Source organism: Megalobrama amblycephala, linkage group LG16 (assembly GCF_018812025.1).
Source record: "Megalobrama amblycephala isolate DHTTF-2021 linkage group LG16, ASM1881202v1, whole genome shotgun sequence".
NCBI classification, from domain to species: Eukaryota; Metazoa; Chordata; class Actinopteri; order Cypriniformes; family Xenocyprididae; genus Megalobrama; species Megalobrama amblycephala.
The window spans coordinates 23677355-23690820 of NC_063059.1; the positions used below are offsets into that span (position 1 = coordinate 23677355).

Genomic DNA, 13466 nt, shown 5'->3' on the forward strand with positions numbered 1-13466 from the left:
TTTCCTCTTTGCTGTTGAAGGAAACACCTCGCATCATTCGCCGGCTAAATAAACACAGAAGAGAACAACTCGCATTTGGCTGCATTTAATTTGTTTCTTGAATAATTGTTACAGATCAACAGTATCACTCCATATACAACTACAAGTACATTTGTACAGTTCATTTTCATTGGCGTATTTACAAAACATTTATGTACATTTGTCAGTGCAATGTCAATTTTATTCTTTAAACAACACTTTACAAAATAAAGTTCATTAAATTAATACATCTCTAGCAGTTCATCAAAATTAATTTAACAAAATTAGGACTAACGACAGACAAAGACACACATCAGTAGTTGATTGCACTACTTGAAAAGAGATAATTTTGCCAGTTTTAATAAATTATCCCTGTATCAAAAAAAAGAAAAAAAGTGAACGATTAAAGCATGTTTGTGGTTACTGTAACTGTAATTCACCAAACAGCCAATTTTAATTTGAGAAGAGTGATATCATTTGATTTTGGATGTTGGATATCTATTTTTTTTTTTTAACATTAAAATACCTAAAAACTGTTTACAGTCCATATATCATATTTGCATTACTCATTATGGTGATTAATAATTGCCTTACAGTAATACAGCTGTGTTTATTTCACAAACATTTCTTTTTCTGACAGGGATAAACCTTTCTTTGATGGCTAACATTTAGAATATCCATGGAAATCTGAAAAGTACAGCAGCAAAATGGGTGCGGGCGAATGATTCCCGATGATTTCCAAGGGTTTAACGTCCCCTCACAGGAGGAACTCATTCAGTTGATGAGTTGCTGAAAAATAAGAGCCATTCAATATTTCATACATCTTTTCACAGTGGTTATTAAGTTGGGCTCTTTTATCAAGAGTCACTAAAGAAATGCTACTAATAACCTGGTACACAGACGTCCAGAACCTTCAGCAGTTTAGTGAGAATGCTGTTCTCTAAAAGCAAGGGTTGTGAAATAATTCTTCAGTGCTAATACTGTTCACACAACAGACCTTATTTGCTCTTGTCTAACAGTATTCAATGCTTTCCACAGATAATGTACATTATGACCATTAGAACACTTTGGCTTGGACACGTGAGAAAACAATCAGATATGTATCTGGTTGCAGTTTTTAGTCTCTGCGGTCAACAGTATTTTGTGAAGCAAAAAAAAAAAAATACAATGGTAACAGGAAAACGTAAAAAGCTGTGCTTCTGTTGAGAGGACGTGGTTTGATCAGACTGCTAAGACTAAAGCAGTAAGCGGATGTATTTAGGCAAAGTGAACTACTGCATTAAAAAAAAAAAAAACATTGATAAAAATAAATGTATACAAAAATAAAAAAAAAGATACATTATTCGTCTAAAAAAAAAAAAAAATCAAGTCTGCAAATAACCCGCTTAAATAGATTTAAAACAAAAAACAAAAAAGCATATGTATAATTTGGCAGCGGAGGAGTGGGAGGATATTCTATTAAGTGGTAGAAATTTTCTTTTTTGGAAAGTGAATTTTGTCTTCCATAAATTAATTTCAAATGCTGTCAGATGATATAATACTGTCACACTAATTTTCTATGAACAGTTGGCCAATAAATTGCAAAAGATGTGAGGTAGTGTATGGAAATTACTGTAGAAAAAAAATCAACTATGACAACAAAACCTTTAGGGCTCTCTAATTTATACCAACACCATCTTCACCATCACTTTCCTAATTAAAAGAATCTGTTCTGTTCCGAAATTTAGCACTACAGCTCTTGTTATGCGATTTTTGGATTCACCTGTGTGGGTTGGCGTGTGAAAGAGCAGTTTTGTCTGTTTGGTTATGGTGATATCAAGGGATTGGCTTACAGTTATTTGTTTGCTTGGCAACAATCACATGATCGCTACAGTTCTCTGTGATTCACTCATTCGCCCTCTCCCTCGTGTATCTGAAGTGTCAGGTACCTCAATTCGGAAAGCGCAGTCAGCGGCGGTGTTGTGCCTGTCGGCTAACTGATATTTTGTGCTTTCACAAATGATGGTCCTCTGGGGCGGCTCTGCCGTTTCAGTTCTCATTGCACTGGCATACTGACAGACCCCCCTAGTGTCTTTAATGTGGAAGAGCATGGCATCACTGCAGCACACAGTACTTCTTGTAGTCAGATTCAAAGTCTTCATCCATGCTTGTGGTGTCTGCCATCTTTTTGCCCTCTGTTTTTGGCAGAAACTGCGAGTAGTCCACTCCCTGTTGCTCATAGAACAGGATGTAAGCTGAATCTGTGTCAATCTCGTCCGAGTGAACTTCCTGAAGAGGTGACGAGAAATAGTTTGTTTCAAGTATTGTTGCACAATACTTCTTGAAGTGTTGTCACAAAACCAGACATTATGAAACTTTGAGTAGTCGACACTAATGCAAGGGAAATTTCAGGAATAATAAATCCAATGTTGATACTACAGTACTTATATTAAACACAATTTTCATTTAATTTAATTTTAAATAGTCTTACAAAAACATTTATTTCAATTAATTATTTCGATTTAATTAATTTCAAACAATGTTGAGCTTTAGAAAGCACCTGCCAGTCAGTGTGGAGATACCAAATTCAGTTGGTAATTGCTACGACAGATACTGCAGGCTGTTGCGCCAATTAGTTTAGTATCAACACTGAAGTATTGGGACCTTTGTTTGGAAGCTTGTTTCCGCCACTGAATAAATAAAAAAAAGGTAAGTGCAACTTTTTTATCTCACAATTCTGACTGAATTACGAGATATAAAGTCAGAATTGAAAGATATAAAGTCACAATTGTGAGTTATAAAATCAGAATTGCGAGATTTAGTCAATTGCGAGTTATAAAGTCAGAATTGTGAGTTATAAAGTCAGAATTGCGAGATATAAAGTCAGAATTGTGAGATATAAAGTCAGAATTCTGAGATATAAAGTCAGGATTATGTGATATAAAGTCAGAATTGTGAGATATAAAGTCAGAACTGCGAGTTATAAAGTCAGAATTGTGAGATATAAAGTCAGGATTATGTGATATAAAGTCAGAATCACGAGATATAAACACAATTGGGTGATATAAAGTCAGAATTGTGAGATATAAAGTCAGAATTATGTGATATAAAGTCAGAATTGTGAGATATAAAGTCAGGATTATGTGATATAAAGTCAGAATTGTGAGATATAAAGTCAGAATTGTGAGATATAAAGTCAGAACTGCGAGTTATAAAGTCAGAATCGTGAGATATAAAGTCAGGATTATGTGATATAAAGTCAGGATTATGTGATATAAAGTCAGAATTGTGTGATATAAAGTCAGAATTGTGAGATATAAAGTCAGAATTGTGAGATATAAAGTCAGAACTGCGAGTTATAAAGTCAGAATCGTGAGTTATAAAGTCAGAATTGTGAGATATAAAGTCAGGATTATGTGATATAAAGTCAGAATTGTGTGATATAAAGTCAGAATTGTGAGATATAAAGTCAGAACTGCGAGTTATAAAGTCAGAATCGTGAGATATAAAGTCAGGATTATGTGATATAAAGTCAGAATCACGAGATATAAAGTCAGGATTATGTGATATAAAGTCAGAATTGTGAGATATAAAGTCAGAATTATGTGATATAAAGTCAGAATTGTGAGATATAAAGTCAGAATTATGTGATATAAAAAGTCAGAATTGTGAGATATAAAGTCAGGATTATGTGATATAAAGTCAGAATTGTGAGATAAAAACGTCAGGATTATGTGATATTGCGAGTTAAAGTCAGAATTGTGAGATATAAAGTCAGAATCGTGAGATATAAAGTCAGGATTATGTGATCTAAAGTCAGAATTGTGTGATATAAAGTCAGAATCGTGAGATATAAACACAATTGGGTGATATAAAGTCAGAATTGTGAGATATAAAGTCAGAATTCTGAGATATAAAGTCAGGATTATGTGATATAAAGTCAGAATTGCGAGATATAAAGTCAGGATTGTGAGATATAAAGTCAGAATTCTGAGATATAAAGTCAGAATTCTGAGATATAAAGTCAGGATTATGTGATATAAAGTCAGAACTGCGAGTTATAAAGTCAGAATTGTGAGATAAAGTCAGAATCGTGAGATATAAAGTCAGGATTATGTGATATAAAGTCAGAATCACGAGATATAAACAATTGGGTGATATAAAGTCAGAATTGTGAGATATAAAGTCAGAATTATGTGATATAAAGTCAGAATTGTGAGATATAAAGTCAGAATTGTGAGATATAAAGTCAGGATTATGTGATATAAAGTCAGAATCACGAGATATAAACAATTGGGTGATATAAAGTCAGAATTGTGAGATATAAAGTCAGAATTATGTGATATAAAGTCAGGATTATGTGATATAAAGTCAGAATTGTGTGATATAAAGTCAGAATCGCGAGCAATAAACACAATTGGGTGATATAAAGTCAGAATTGTGAGATATAAAGTCAGAATTGTGAGATATAAAGTCAGAATTGTGAGATATAAAGTCAGGATTATGTGATATAATGTCAGAATTGTGAGATATAAAGTCAGAATTGTGAGATATAAAGTCAGGATTATGTAATATAAAGTCAGAATTGTGAGATATAAAGTCAGGATTATGTGATACAAAAAGTCAGAATTGTGAGATATAAAGTCAGAACTGCGAGTTATAAAGTCAGAATTGTGAGATATAAAGTCAGAATTGTGAGATATAAAGTCAGGATTATGTGATATAAAGTCAGAATTGTGAGATATAAAGTCAGGATTATGTGATATAAAGTCAGAATTGTGAGATATAAAGTCAGAACTGCGAGATATAAAGTCAGAATTCTGAGATATAAAGTCAGGATTATGTGATATAATGTCAGAATTGTGAGATATAAAGTCAGAATTGTGAGATATAAAGTCAGGATTATGTAATATAAAGTCAGAATTGTGAGATATAAAGTCAGGATTATGTGATACAAAAAGTCAGAATTGTGAGATATAAAGTCAGAACTGCGAGTTATAAAGTCAGAATTGTGAGATATAAAGTCAGAATTGTGAGATATAAAGTCAGGATTATGTGATATAAAGTCAGAATTGTGAGATATAAAGTCAGGATTATGTGATATAAAGTCAGAATTGTGAGATTTAATAAACTCACAATTCTGAGAAAAAGTTGGTCTTTTTCCCCCCTCAGAATTGGACTTTATAACTAACAATTGGAAGTGTATATCTTGCAATTCTGACTTGATAACGCGCAACTGCGACTTTATATCAAGCAATTCTGACTTTATAATATGCAACTGTGAATTTATATCACGCAATTCTGCCTTTATATCAAGCAATTCTGACTTTATAATATGCAACTGTGACTTTATTTCATGCAATTCTGAGAAAAAAAATCTGAATTGTGAAATAAGTCACAATTATCCTTTTTTTTTTTTTATTCCGTGGCAGAAACAAGCTTCCATACTTTGGACATCTATATTTCACTGTTCAAGAATTTTCCATCTTTGCAGAAATATCTCTGTGCCAGCAAGAGTGTCAAATAATGGAAAACGAGATGTCAAAGAATAAACAGAGCTGGGATCTTACCTTGCAGCTGCTGTCATTGTAACAGTACCATTTTTCATTGGGGTTTTTAGCATAAGTCACATAGTGCCCCCCTCCCATTATTCCTGAATGGCACTAAAAGAAAAAAATAATCAAGATGTCAGAGAGAGGCTGTTTACAAAAGGAATCATTACACAATTAAACATCTAGACGTGAATCACTTACTGAGATTGCATATAAATTGTACACGGGCTCCAGGAAGATGTCATTTCTTTGGTGAGGGGTGTCCAGGTCTGCGCTGACCTCTGTGTGTCCATTACTCTGACTGCTGTCTTGTCCCAGTCCATTCACCATAATGACATCGCAGTCGTTGCTTGAGGTGTCCAGTGACCAGGTGTCTTGTGCATTCGTATCAGATGGAATCTGATTCTCCCCGTCTGTTATTGTGCCATGTTCTGGCTCTGTCTCGCTCTCCTTGCTACAGGCATCCAGGTTTTCTTTGCTGTTGCAGAGTCGATGTCTACTGCCCAGCTGGGGAAGACGCAGACGCCCCTGTTTCCGTCCCGTACTCCTGGGGCTGCTGCCAGGGCTGCTGTTTCTGCTCAATGGGCTGCCCACCCTCCTGATGGAGCACGGGGTGCCTGAAACAACAATGCAATAGTTAGAGAATCTCACGTAGTGTTGAATTAAAAGGTCTGCAAATAAAGAAGAGAGACAGACCTCTGCCAGAGGTGGGAGGACTGGCCACAGTAGTAGTGGAGATGGAGGACACAGAGGAGTCTCCTCTCTCCAGCCTCTGAAGCTCCTCTACTAGGCATTCGCTCTGGAGGCTCTGCAAGCTGCCCATGCTCTGAGTTACCTCCCGCGGGGCCAGGAACGCACTGGGGTCAAAGCTCTCGCGTGGAAACTTCACAATCTTCTGAGACTTAATCCACCGACCATTGACAAACTGGAAGCGTTTCAAATGAACAATCTGAAGTTGGACATAGAAAAAAATGTTATAAAAACGTTGTAACCAAAATACCAAATGTTATAATGAGCAACTTCCAATGATGTAACTCAAGTTTTTGTAATAAAAACTCTGAAATTTCAATATGGACTTTCATGACACTAAAGAACAAAAGACTGTAATTTAAGAAAAAATTGCATTTATGTTATACAGCATGCTAAATTTCCCTTTTTTTCCTCAAAAGAAATGGTATAATTTATCAGATCAAATAAGCTTCTTTGGGAAAAAAAAAAAAAAAAAAAAAAAAAAAATCAGAGAAAGAGGAAACAGAAATCGTTTCTGACCAGTACGGGAGGCAGCCTCCAGAGGTCCAGCTTCTTGGTGGCCAGGCGGTGGGTCTTACACTTGGAGCAGTAATAGAGCTCATCCTCCCCTAACTCTTCTTCACTGGTGAAGGCTTTCAGACAGCTATCCAGACTGATGGGCTCTGCCTGAGCACGCCGACTCTGCTCAACACTGGGATGCTCTTCCACTATCTGCTCCACATAAACATTAGCCATTAATTACTTGACAGATACAGTAACAAAATGATAACTACTCAAAAACACTAAGAGCTCTGGACTTGTTTAAAAGATTTAGAATTACACAACCAGAACGCAAGTGCATTTGAAGGCATTTCTTTTTATTTGCAGACTCCATGTAAGGTATAAAAAGGTCAGTTCTGGTCTATAATGTACCATAAAAGTAGTGCAAAAACCATGGAATTTCATTTTGTTATCTCCAAATTTTAAACAACTGATTTACTATGACTCTGCAGTAGCTTATGAATTCAGAAGGTGTCTTTTGCAAGTAGTAAATGATAGATAATAATTAGCAGTTCATGGCTTATCAGGAGTTCTTGCTTGAGGTAAAATAGAGGCAGCCGACCCAGAAAACAATTAATCACACAATATGATTTTAATGGATTTCTCTGCTGTGATGTGAGATGGAAGCAAATCTCTTGACAGGGAATGACAGCACTGGCAGAGTAATCATTATGTGAACATCAAGTCCTGCAGTGCAGCATCAGACTGGATGCAGTATAGACTTGTCACACAGCAACAAACCACTGACTGAGGTACTGAATATGCTGCTTTTATGCTGCTTTGAACATCTTTAAAGCACTCACTCTTTCCTGAGATGTCTGGTAGCGAAGGTGCAGGGCGGTGGGGTCCCAGTCTACAGCAATGTAGGCATTCCCCAAAGATGCTCTGTCTTCATTACAGTCCACTGTGCAACCTCTGCAGAACCTGGCAAAGTCACAAACAACCCTTGTCAGTCACGACAACCCACACTGCAGTGTGAGATATGTGCATGCACAACCGCTGAACTTAAATGACTTACCTGTACCAGGGACACCAGGCACAGGAATTACCATCTTTCTGCACCACCCGCAGAGTGAAGGGGTATTGGTAGCCCATACTGTCATCACTGGAAGAGAGCATGACATGTCACATAACAGAGCAAAGGAACTCTACCTTACAGATGTACACAGGGGCCTTGGTGAGCATTAGAGACTCCTTTTTGAAAAACATTTAAAAAAATCTTGACGACCCCAAAATTTTGACTGGTTTGTCAAACATCCAAACTAATCATCAACATGATCGCTGTGAGCTGCAGATGCCACTGACCAGTCTTGAGCATGGTTGCTGGCTTCCTGTGGGGGCAGAGGGCTGGCAAGTCTGGACACTTGGATCCACACGGCATCATACAGATCCTTTTTACTCGTATGCACAGTGCACGGCACAATAAGCGGCATACCAAACAGACTGGGCCTGTTCTTCTGAGAGGACAGGAAGTACAGCTCTGTCCGCATCTGAGGAGAAAGACCGGACACTTAGGATGCTTTCGACCATCATGTTAAAGGGTTAGTTTACCCAAAAATGAAAAAATTGTCATCAATTTCTCACCCTCACCCATGATATCATGATATTTTTAGTGATATTTGTAAATTGTCTTTCTAAATGGTTCGTTAGCATGTTGCTAATGTACTGTTAAATGTGGTTACCATCGTTTATTACTGTATTCACGGAGACAAGAGTCGTCGCTATTTTTCATTTTTAAACACTTGCAGTCGCTATAATTCATAAACACAACTTCATTCTTTATAAATCTCTCCAACAGTGTGTAGTTTTAGCTTTAGCCACAGAGCATACTATCAAACTCATTCAGAATCAAATGTAAACATCCAAATAAACACTGTACTTACTCGATTAGACATGCTGCATGACGAACACTTTGTAAAGATCCATTTTGAGGGTTATATTAGCTTTGTGAACTTTGTTTATGCTGTTTAAGGCAAGCGCGAGCTCTTGGGGCGTGGAGCACGAGAATTAAAGGGGCCGCAACCTGAATCGGTGCATTTCTAATTATGCCCCAAAATAGGCAGTTAAAAAAATGTATTAAAAAAAAAAATCTATGGGGTATTTTGAGCTGAAACTTCACAGACACATTCAGGGGACACCTTAGACTTATATTACATCTTGTAAAAAAACGTTCGATGGCACCTTTAATGAAATCTGAGAGATTTCTGTCCCTCCATTGACAGTCCATGCAACTACCACTTTGACACTTCAAAAAGTTCATAAAGAGATCGTAAAACTAATCCATATAAATTGATTTTCTGAAGAGACTGGATCGCTTTATATGATAACATTTTGAATTTAGGCTTTTATTCACATATAAACATTGATCATCGAACATAAACAGAAGCTCAACCACACTTGCTTGATGCATGATAACAAATCTCATTGGTTCTCACACGTCAAGCAAACATATTTGAGCTTACGTTTACCATAACTGATGTGTGCATTGATAAGTGTTTAATATGTGAAAAAAAGCCTACATTGAATCATATAAAGCTGTAGTGGTAATTACATCGACTGTTAATGGAGGGACAAAAATGTCTCAGGTTTCATTAAAATATCTTCATCTGTGTTTCGAAGATGACCGAAAGTCTTATAGGTTTGGAATGACATGAGATTGAATAATTGATGGCAATTTTTTCCTTTTTCGGGTGAACTAACACTTTAAGTTAAAAAGTTAATATGAAGTGAATACTCACCATCTTTCTGTGCATGGCAATGATGTAGCCAATGAAGGGGCTCTCTTGGACCAGTACAGCGTGACCATTAGGGATACCATTGGCAAGGGGCTTCTCGGGGGTGCAGGGGACCACTGTGCTGGGCATGCCATTGGGAATCAGGCCAGACTTTCCAGTGTGATTGTTTCCTGCTGTCCCATTGGCTATAGGTGCTTTTTCTTAAAAGAAAAAAACTTGAGTCCATGTGTGCTTTCTTTGGACAACAAGACAGTAAACAGTTGCAAAATCACTAAAGATGCAACTGGAAACATTGCAAATGATAAAAGCAGAATTCAAAATGTAACAATGCAGAAACTGATCCACACAGTAGGGGGGAGCTGTGATGCAAATTGTTGTCATGTCCATGTCATATTACAGCTGTTCTTTGATGTAGGTTGAGTCCATTTCTGTCAGAGTTACAGCAACACACGAAACACTGTCATGTTAACATGCTACTTGCAAATCCTGTCGTTGCCACGGTAACGATTTTCACAGTAACGCACACCGTCATTCATCTTGAAATCATATGATTTGATTTATGTCTTCTGATTGGTTCTGTAGACTTAGAGGCTTTTGCTGACAAAGGGAAGTGGCCAACAAACCGGTATTTCTGAATGGGCTGAGGCTGGGATTTAGCGGATTTGAAACAAAAGTATTTCATGAACTTATACTATGTGTGGAGAGCATTCGTTCAATATCATCATCTCATTTTTGATGGAGGTGGCGTTTAGCTACTTTTGCATCTAAAGTATATACATACATATTGGTCAATGGCAAATATGGGTATTCATGATAAAACAAAATTTCTCTTTTAAGGACAGAGAGAAAGAAGAAATCATTCCTCGTTACCTGTTTGCACTGGAGAGGTGACTGAGGTGGGTGAGCCAGGCACAGGGATTTCAAATGCACAGAGGAAGCAGTTCACAGAGTGTCGCACCTTCTGGTTGTCCTGAGGAAAGTTCTAGATCAAAGAGAAGCATTTATTTAAAAGCCAGGCCACTTAGATTGTGTCAACTACAGTGTCTGATATGGTAAGTTGAGCTAACCTTGATGTTGGACGTGTGAACCTCAGCCAGTAGGATCTGCTCAGGTTTCAGGCTGCACAGCTCACTTAGCTGTTTCTTCAGGCCCATGTATTTCTCATCCATGTTGAGACGGAGCCCGTACCGGACCGGAGTAGAGCCATCAAGTTTGATAACTGCAAATCAAAAAAAACTTTTATGTGAGACTGGCGTATCTGGCTGATGGATTTTAAAGTGTTTATGTTTTCTCTCTACTTGACTTCACCTGTGATTTCTAAGTGCATGGAGCTGTCCATGGGCAGCGGCAGCGATAGGAAGTTAAAGGGGTCGAAGCGGGCGCTGATGTGGCCACAGGTCTTGCACTTCACCTGGGACCTGAGCTGCCCATGGAAGAGGTCCACCACAATTGAACGATTTCTCCGCAAATGGTTTTCCCAGGCCTGTGAAAGAGAAATACGCAGATGTCCTCAGGGTGAAGAAAAAACTTTTCATTTGCGCATCATCAGTGTGCCTATTTAGGTTCGTTTAGGAGTGCTGAGCTGATGTGTTGTGCCTAGCAGGGGCTGAAAAACAGGACTTTTGACACTGACCTCTGTGGCCACTTCATGATCTGGCCGTCCATCACTATCCTTAAGCTCCACGTACGGCTTCTCATGCACGCGATTCAAGTCTTCATGAAGCCCATCCAAGAGGAAGGCCAAGAGCTCCTGGGAGTCTTGCTGCTGGAAGCCGTTGAATCTTGGAGCATACTTTGCTATCGTCCACTACAAAAAAAGTAAAAAAAAAATAGCATAAGAATTTTTAAAGATAAACATTTGGGTTTGATGCTCATAATTTCAGATGTTAACAACCTACCCGGAGTTTTAGAGGTGCAACGTTCTTCTGGGTGCCACTCCAGAGTTCCTGTACCAAATCACCATAGCATTTGGCCATGTGACCACGCATTCCTATCGGATTGGTTCTGTCAAGGCAAGACAGCTCATTGGTCAAGAGGTATGACAGATGATTGTGACCCATACAAAAGTTTCCTACTTTTCACTTTTCCTTCAAGTATAAACGTGCATCACATTAGTGGATTTTTTTGGGCAAAAGAGGTCCATTGTCCATTGTTAAAGGTTTAGTTCACCCAAAAATGAAATTTCTGTCACTAAGTACTCATGTCTTGAAACCCATAAGACCGTTCATCTTCGGAACACAAATTAAGATGTTTTTGATGAAATCTGAGAGGTTTCTGATCCCCAAGAGAAAGCAACGCAATTACCACATTCAAGGTCCAGAAAAGTAGTAAAGACATCGTTAAAACCGTCCACATGACTACAGTGGTTCAACCTCAGTGTTATGAAGCGACGAGAATACTTTTTGTGCACAAAAACAAAACTTGATGAATAAAGTTATTAGTTTTGTTTTTGTGCACAAAAAGTATTCTCGTCGCTTCATAACATTAAGGTTGAACCACTGCAGTCACGTTAACTGCTTTAATGATGTCTTTACTACCTTTCTGGACCTTGAATGTGGTAATTAAATTGCTTTCTCTTGGGGATCAAAAACCTCTCAGATTTCATCAAAAATATCTTAATTTGTGTTCTGAAGATGAACAAAGGTGTGGAACGAGATGAGGATGAGTACCTAATGACAGAAATGTCATTTTGGGGTGAACTAACCCTTTAATGGTGTAGTGATGCATCAAGCACTGCTCACACAAGTCAATTTCAAAAAAAGCAACTTTCTGTTGGTCAACGTGGCATCACTAATTCAAACACGAGCAAAATCTCCAAAGGGAACATTTTTGCCCTCATGTTAAACTCCTGATCATGTGGATTCCTGATCGGATGATTGGATGGATTTCGCCCGCAAAACAGTAAATGTGAATGCATCTTAACTTAATAGTTACAAGTGATTTTGGTATTAAAAAGGCTTTGGCCACATTTTCATACCTGTTAAGCTCATAAAGGTGTCGACCTGAGATGAAGTACTCAGTGAGGGGCTTGGTATTGCTTACACACTGAATACTAGAGTTCATGAAGCATGTGTTACCCAGGTTACTCAAACCTGTGGCGCCTTTCTCAGTAGGAACTGCAAGAGAAATGGGACAAAATGTATACAAATTTAAGAGAGACTGAAGTTTGGACTTCACAGGCACAACCACTTAAGTACTATCGCCATGAAGTTCATACTCAGTATTTCATAGAGTTCGACGCCAACAGTGAGTCTTTAAATGTCAAAGCTGATGTCTGTCTTGATATGGCTTTTATATTGCTTTGTTATGCAATTACTTCTTGGACTCTTGCTGCTTTTGTTCCTGTGTTAATAATCTACTTGATATGTGCTTTGATACAAGAAACCGGACTAAAGAATTGTATTATAGTGCCATCTAGGTAAGGTCAAACTCAGATAAACATTCTGGCATTTGTAGATGGTTTGGCCAGTCTCCAATTTGCATAGATTTTTCCAACACTCTTCAAGAACTCTGACATTACCTTTGTGTCTGTCGATTTTGCTGCTGTTTGCAATGAAAGACATTTCCTCTGGCCAGCTCATATCTTTGTTTCGAACTGGAGAAAGGGAAAGATATCTTAATAATTTTTCCTTTTCCATCAGTATGGTCATGCATGCTTTGCAATTTAATCCACACTGCTCAGCAAATGTGAAATGAGATAAAAATTTAATTAAGACAGATAAATGTCACAGACATACCCTCAATGACTAAGTGCTGTTCGTCTTGAATTTTCAAACTTTCTAAAGTGTGATCTTCATCGTCCAGGAGAGTGAGGTAATTCTGATAAAAAGACAATATAAAACAAGAAACATTTATATTTATGTTTTAAATGAATTCCCCCATTCATTCTCAG

At 37.6% G+C, this 13466-nt stretch overlaps 1 protein-coding gene across 1 annotated transcript in view; it reads right to left on the minus strand.

The window, feature by feature from the left end:
- Nucleotides 1–69: 69 nt before the first annotated feature.
- The window catches only part of usp32 (ubiquitin specific peptidase 32), a 58475-nt gene continuing 45078 nt past the window's right edge, over nucleotides 70–13466 (minus strand). Inside the window, 17 exon segments of the mRNA XM_048161718.1 lie at nucleotides 70–2286; nucleotides 5568–5660; nucleotides 5751–6166; nucleotides 6246–6498; nucleotides 6819–7010; nucleotides 7643–7763; nucleotides 7858–7944; nucleotides 8145–8329; nucleotides 9578–9774; nucleotides 10445–10556; nucleotides 10642–10793; nucleotides 10883–11057; nucleotides 11208–11381; nucleotides 11473–11578; nucleotides 12552–12690; nucleotides 13095–13169; nucleotides 13312–13393. Of these exon segments, the coding sequence (XP_048017675.1) occupies nucleotides 2113–2286; nucleotides 5568–5660; nucleotides 5751–6166; nucleotides 6246–6498; nucleotides 6819–7010; nucleotides 7643–7763; nucleotides 7858–7944; nucleotides 8145–8329; nucleotides 9578–9774; nucleotides 10445–10556; nucleotides 10642–10793; nucleotides 10883–11057; nucleotides 11208–11381; nucleotides 11473–11578; nucleotides 12552–12690; nucleotides 13095–13169; nucleotides 13312–13393 (2733 nt within the window). The 3' untranslated portion in view covers nucleotides 70–2112.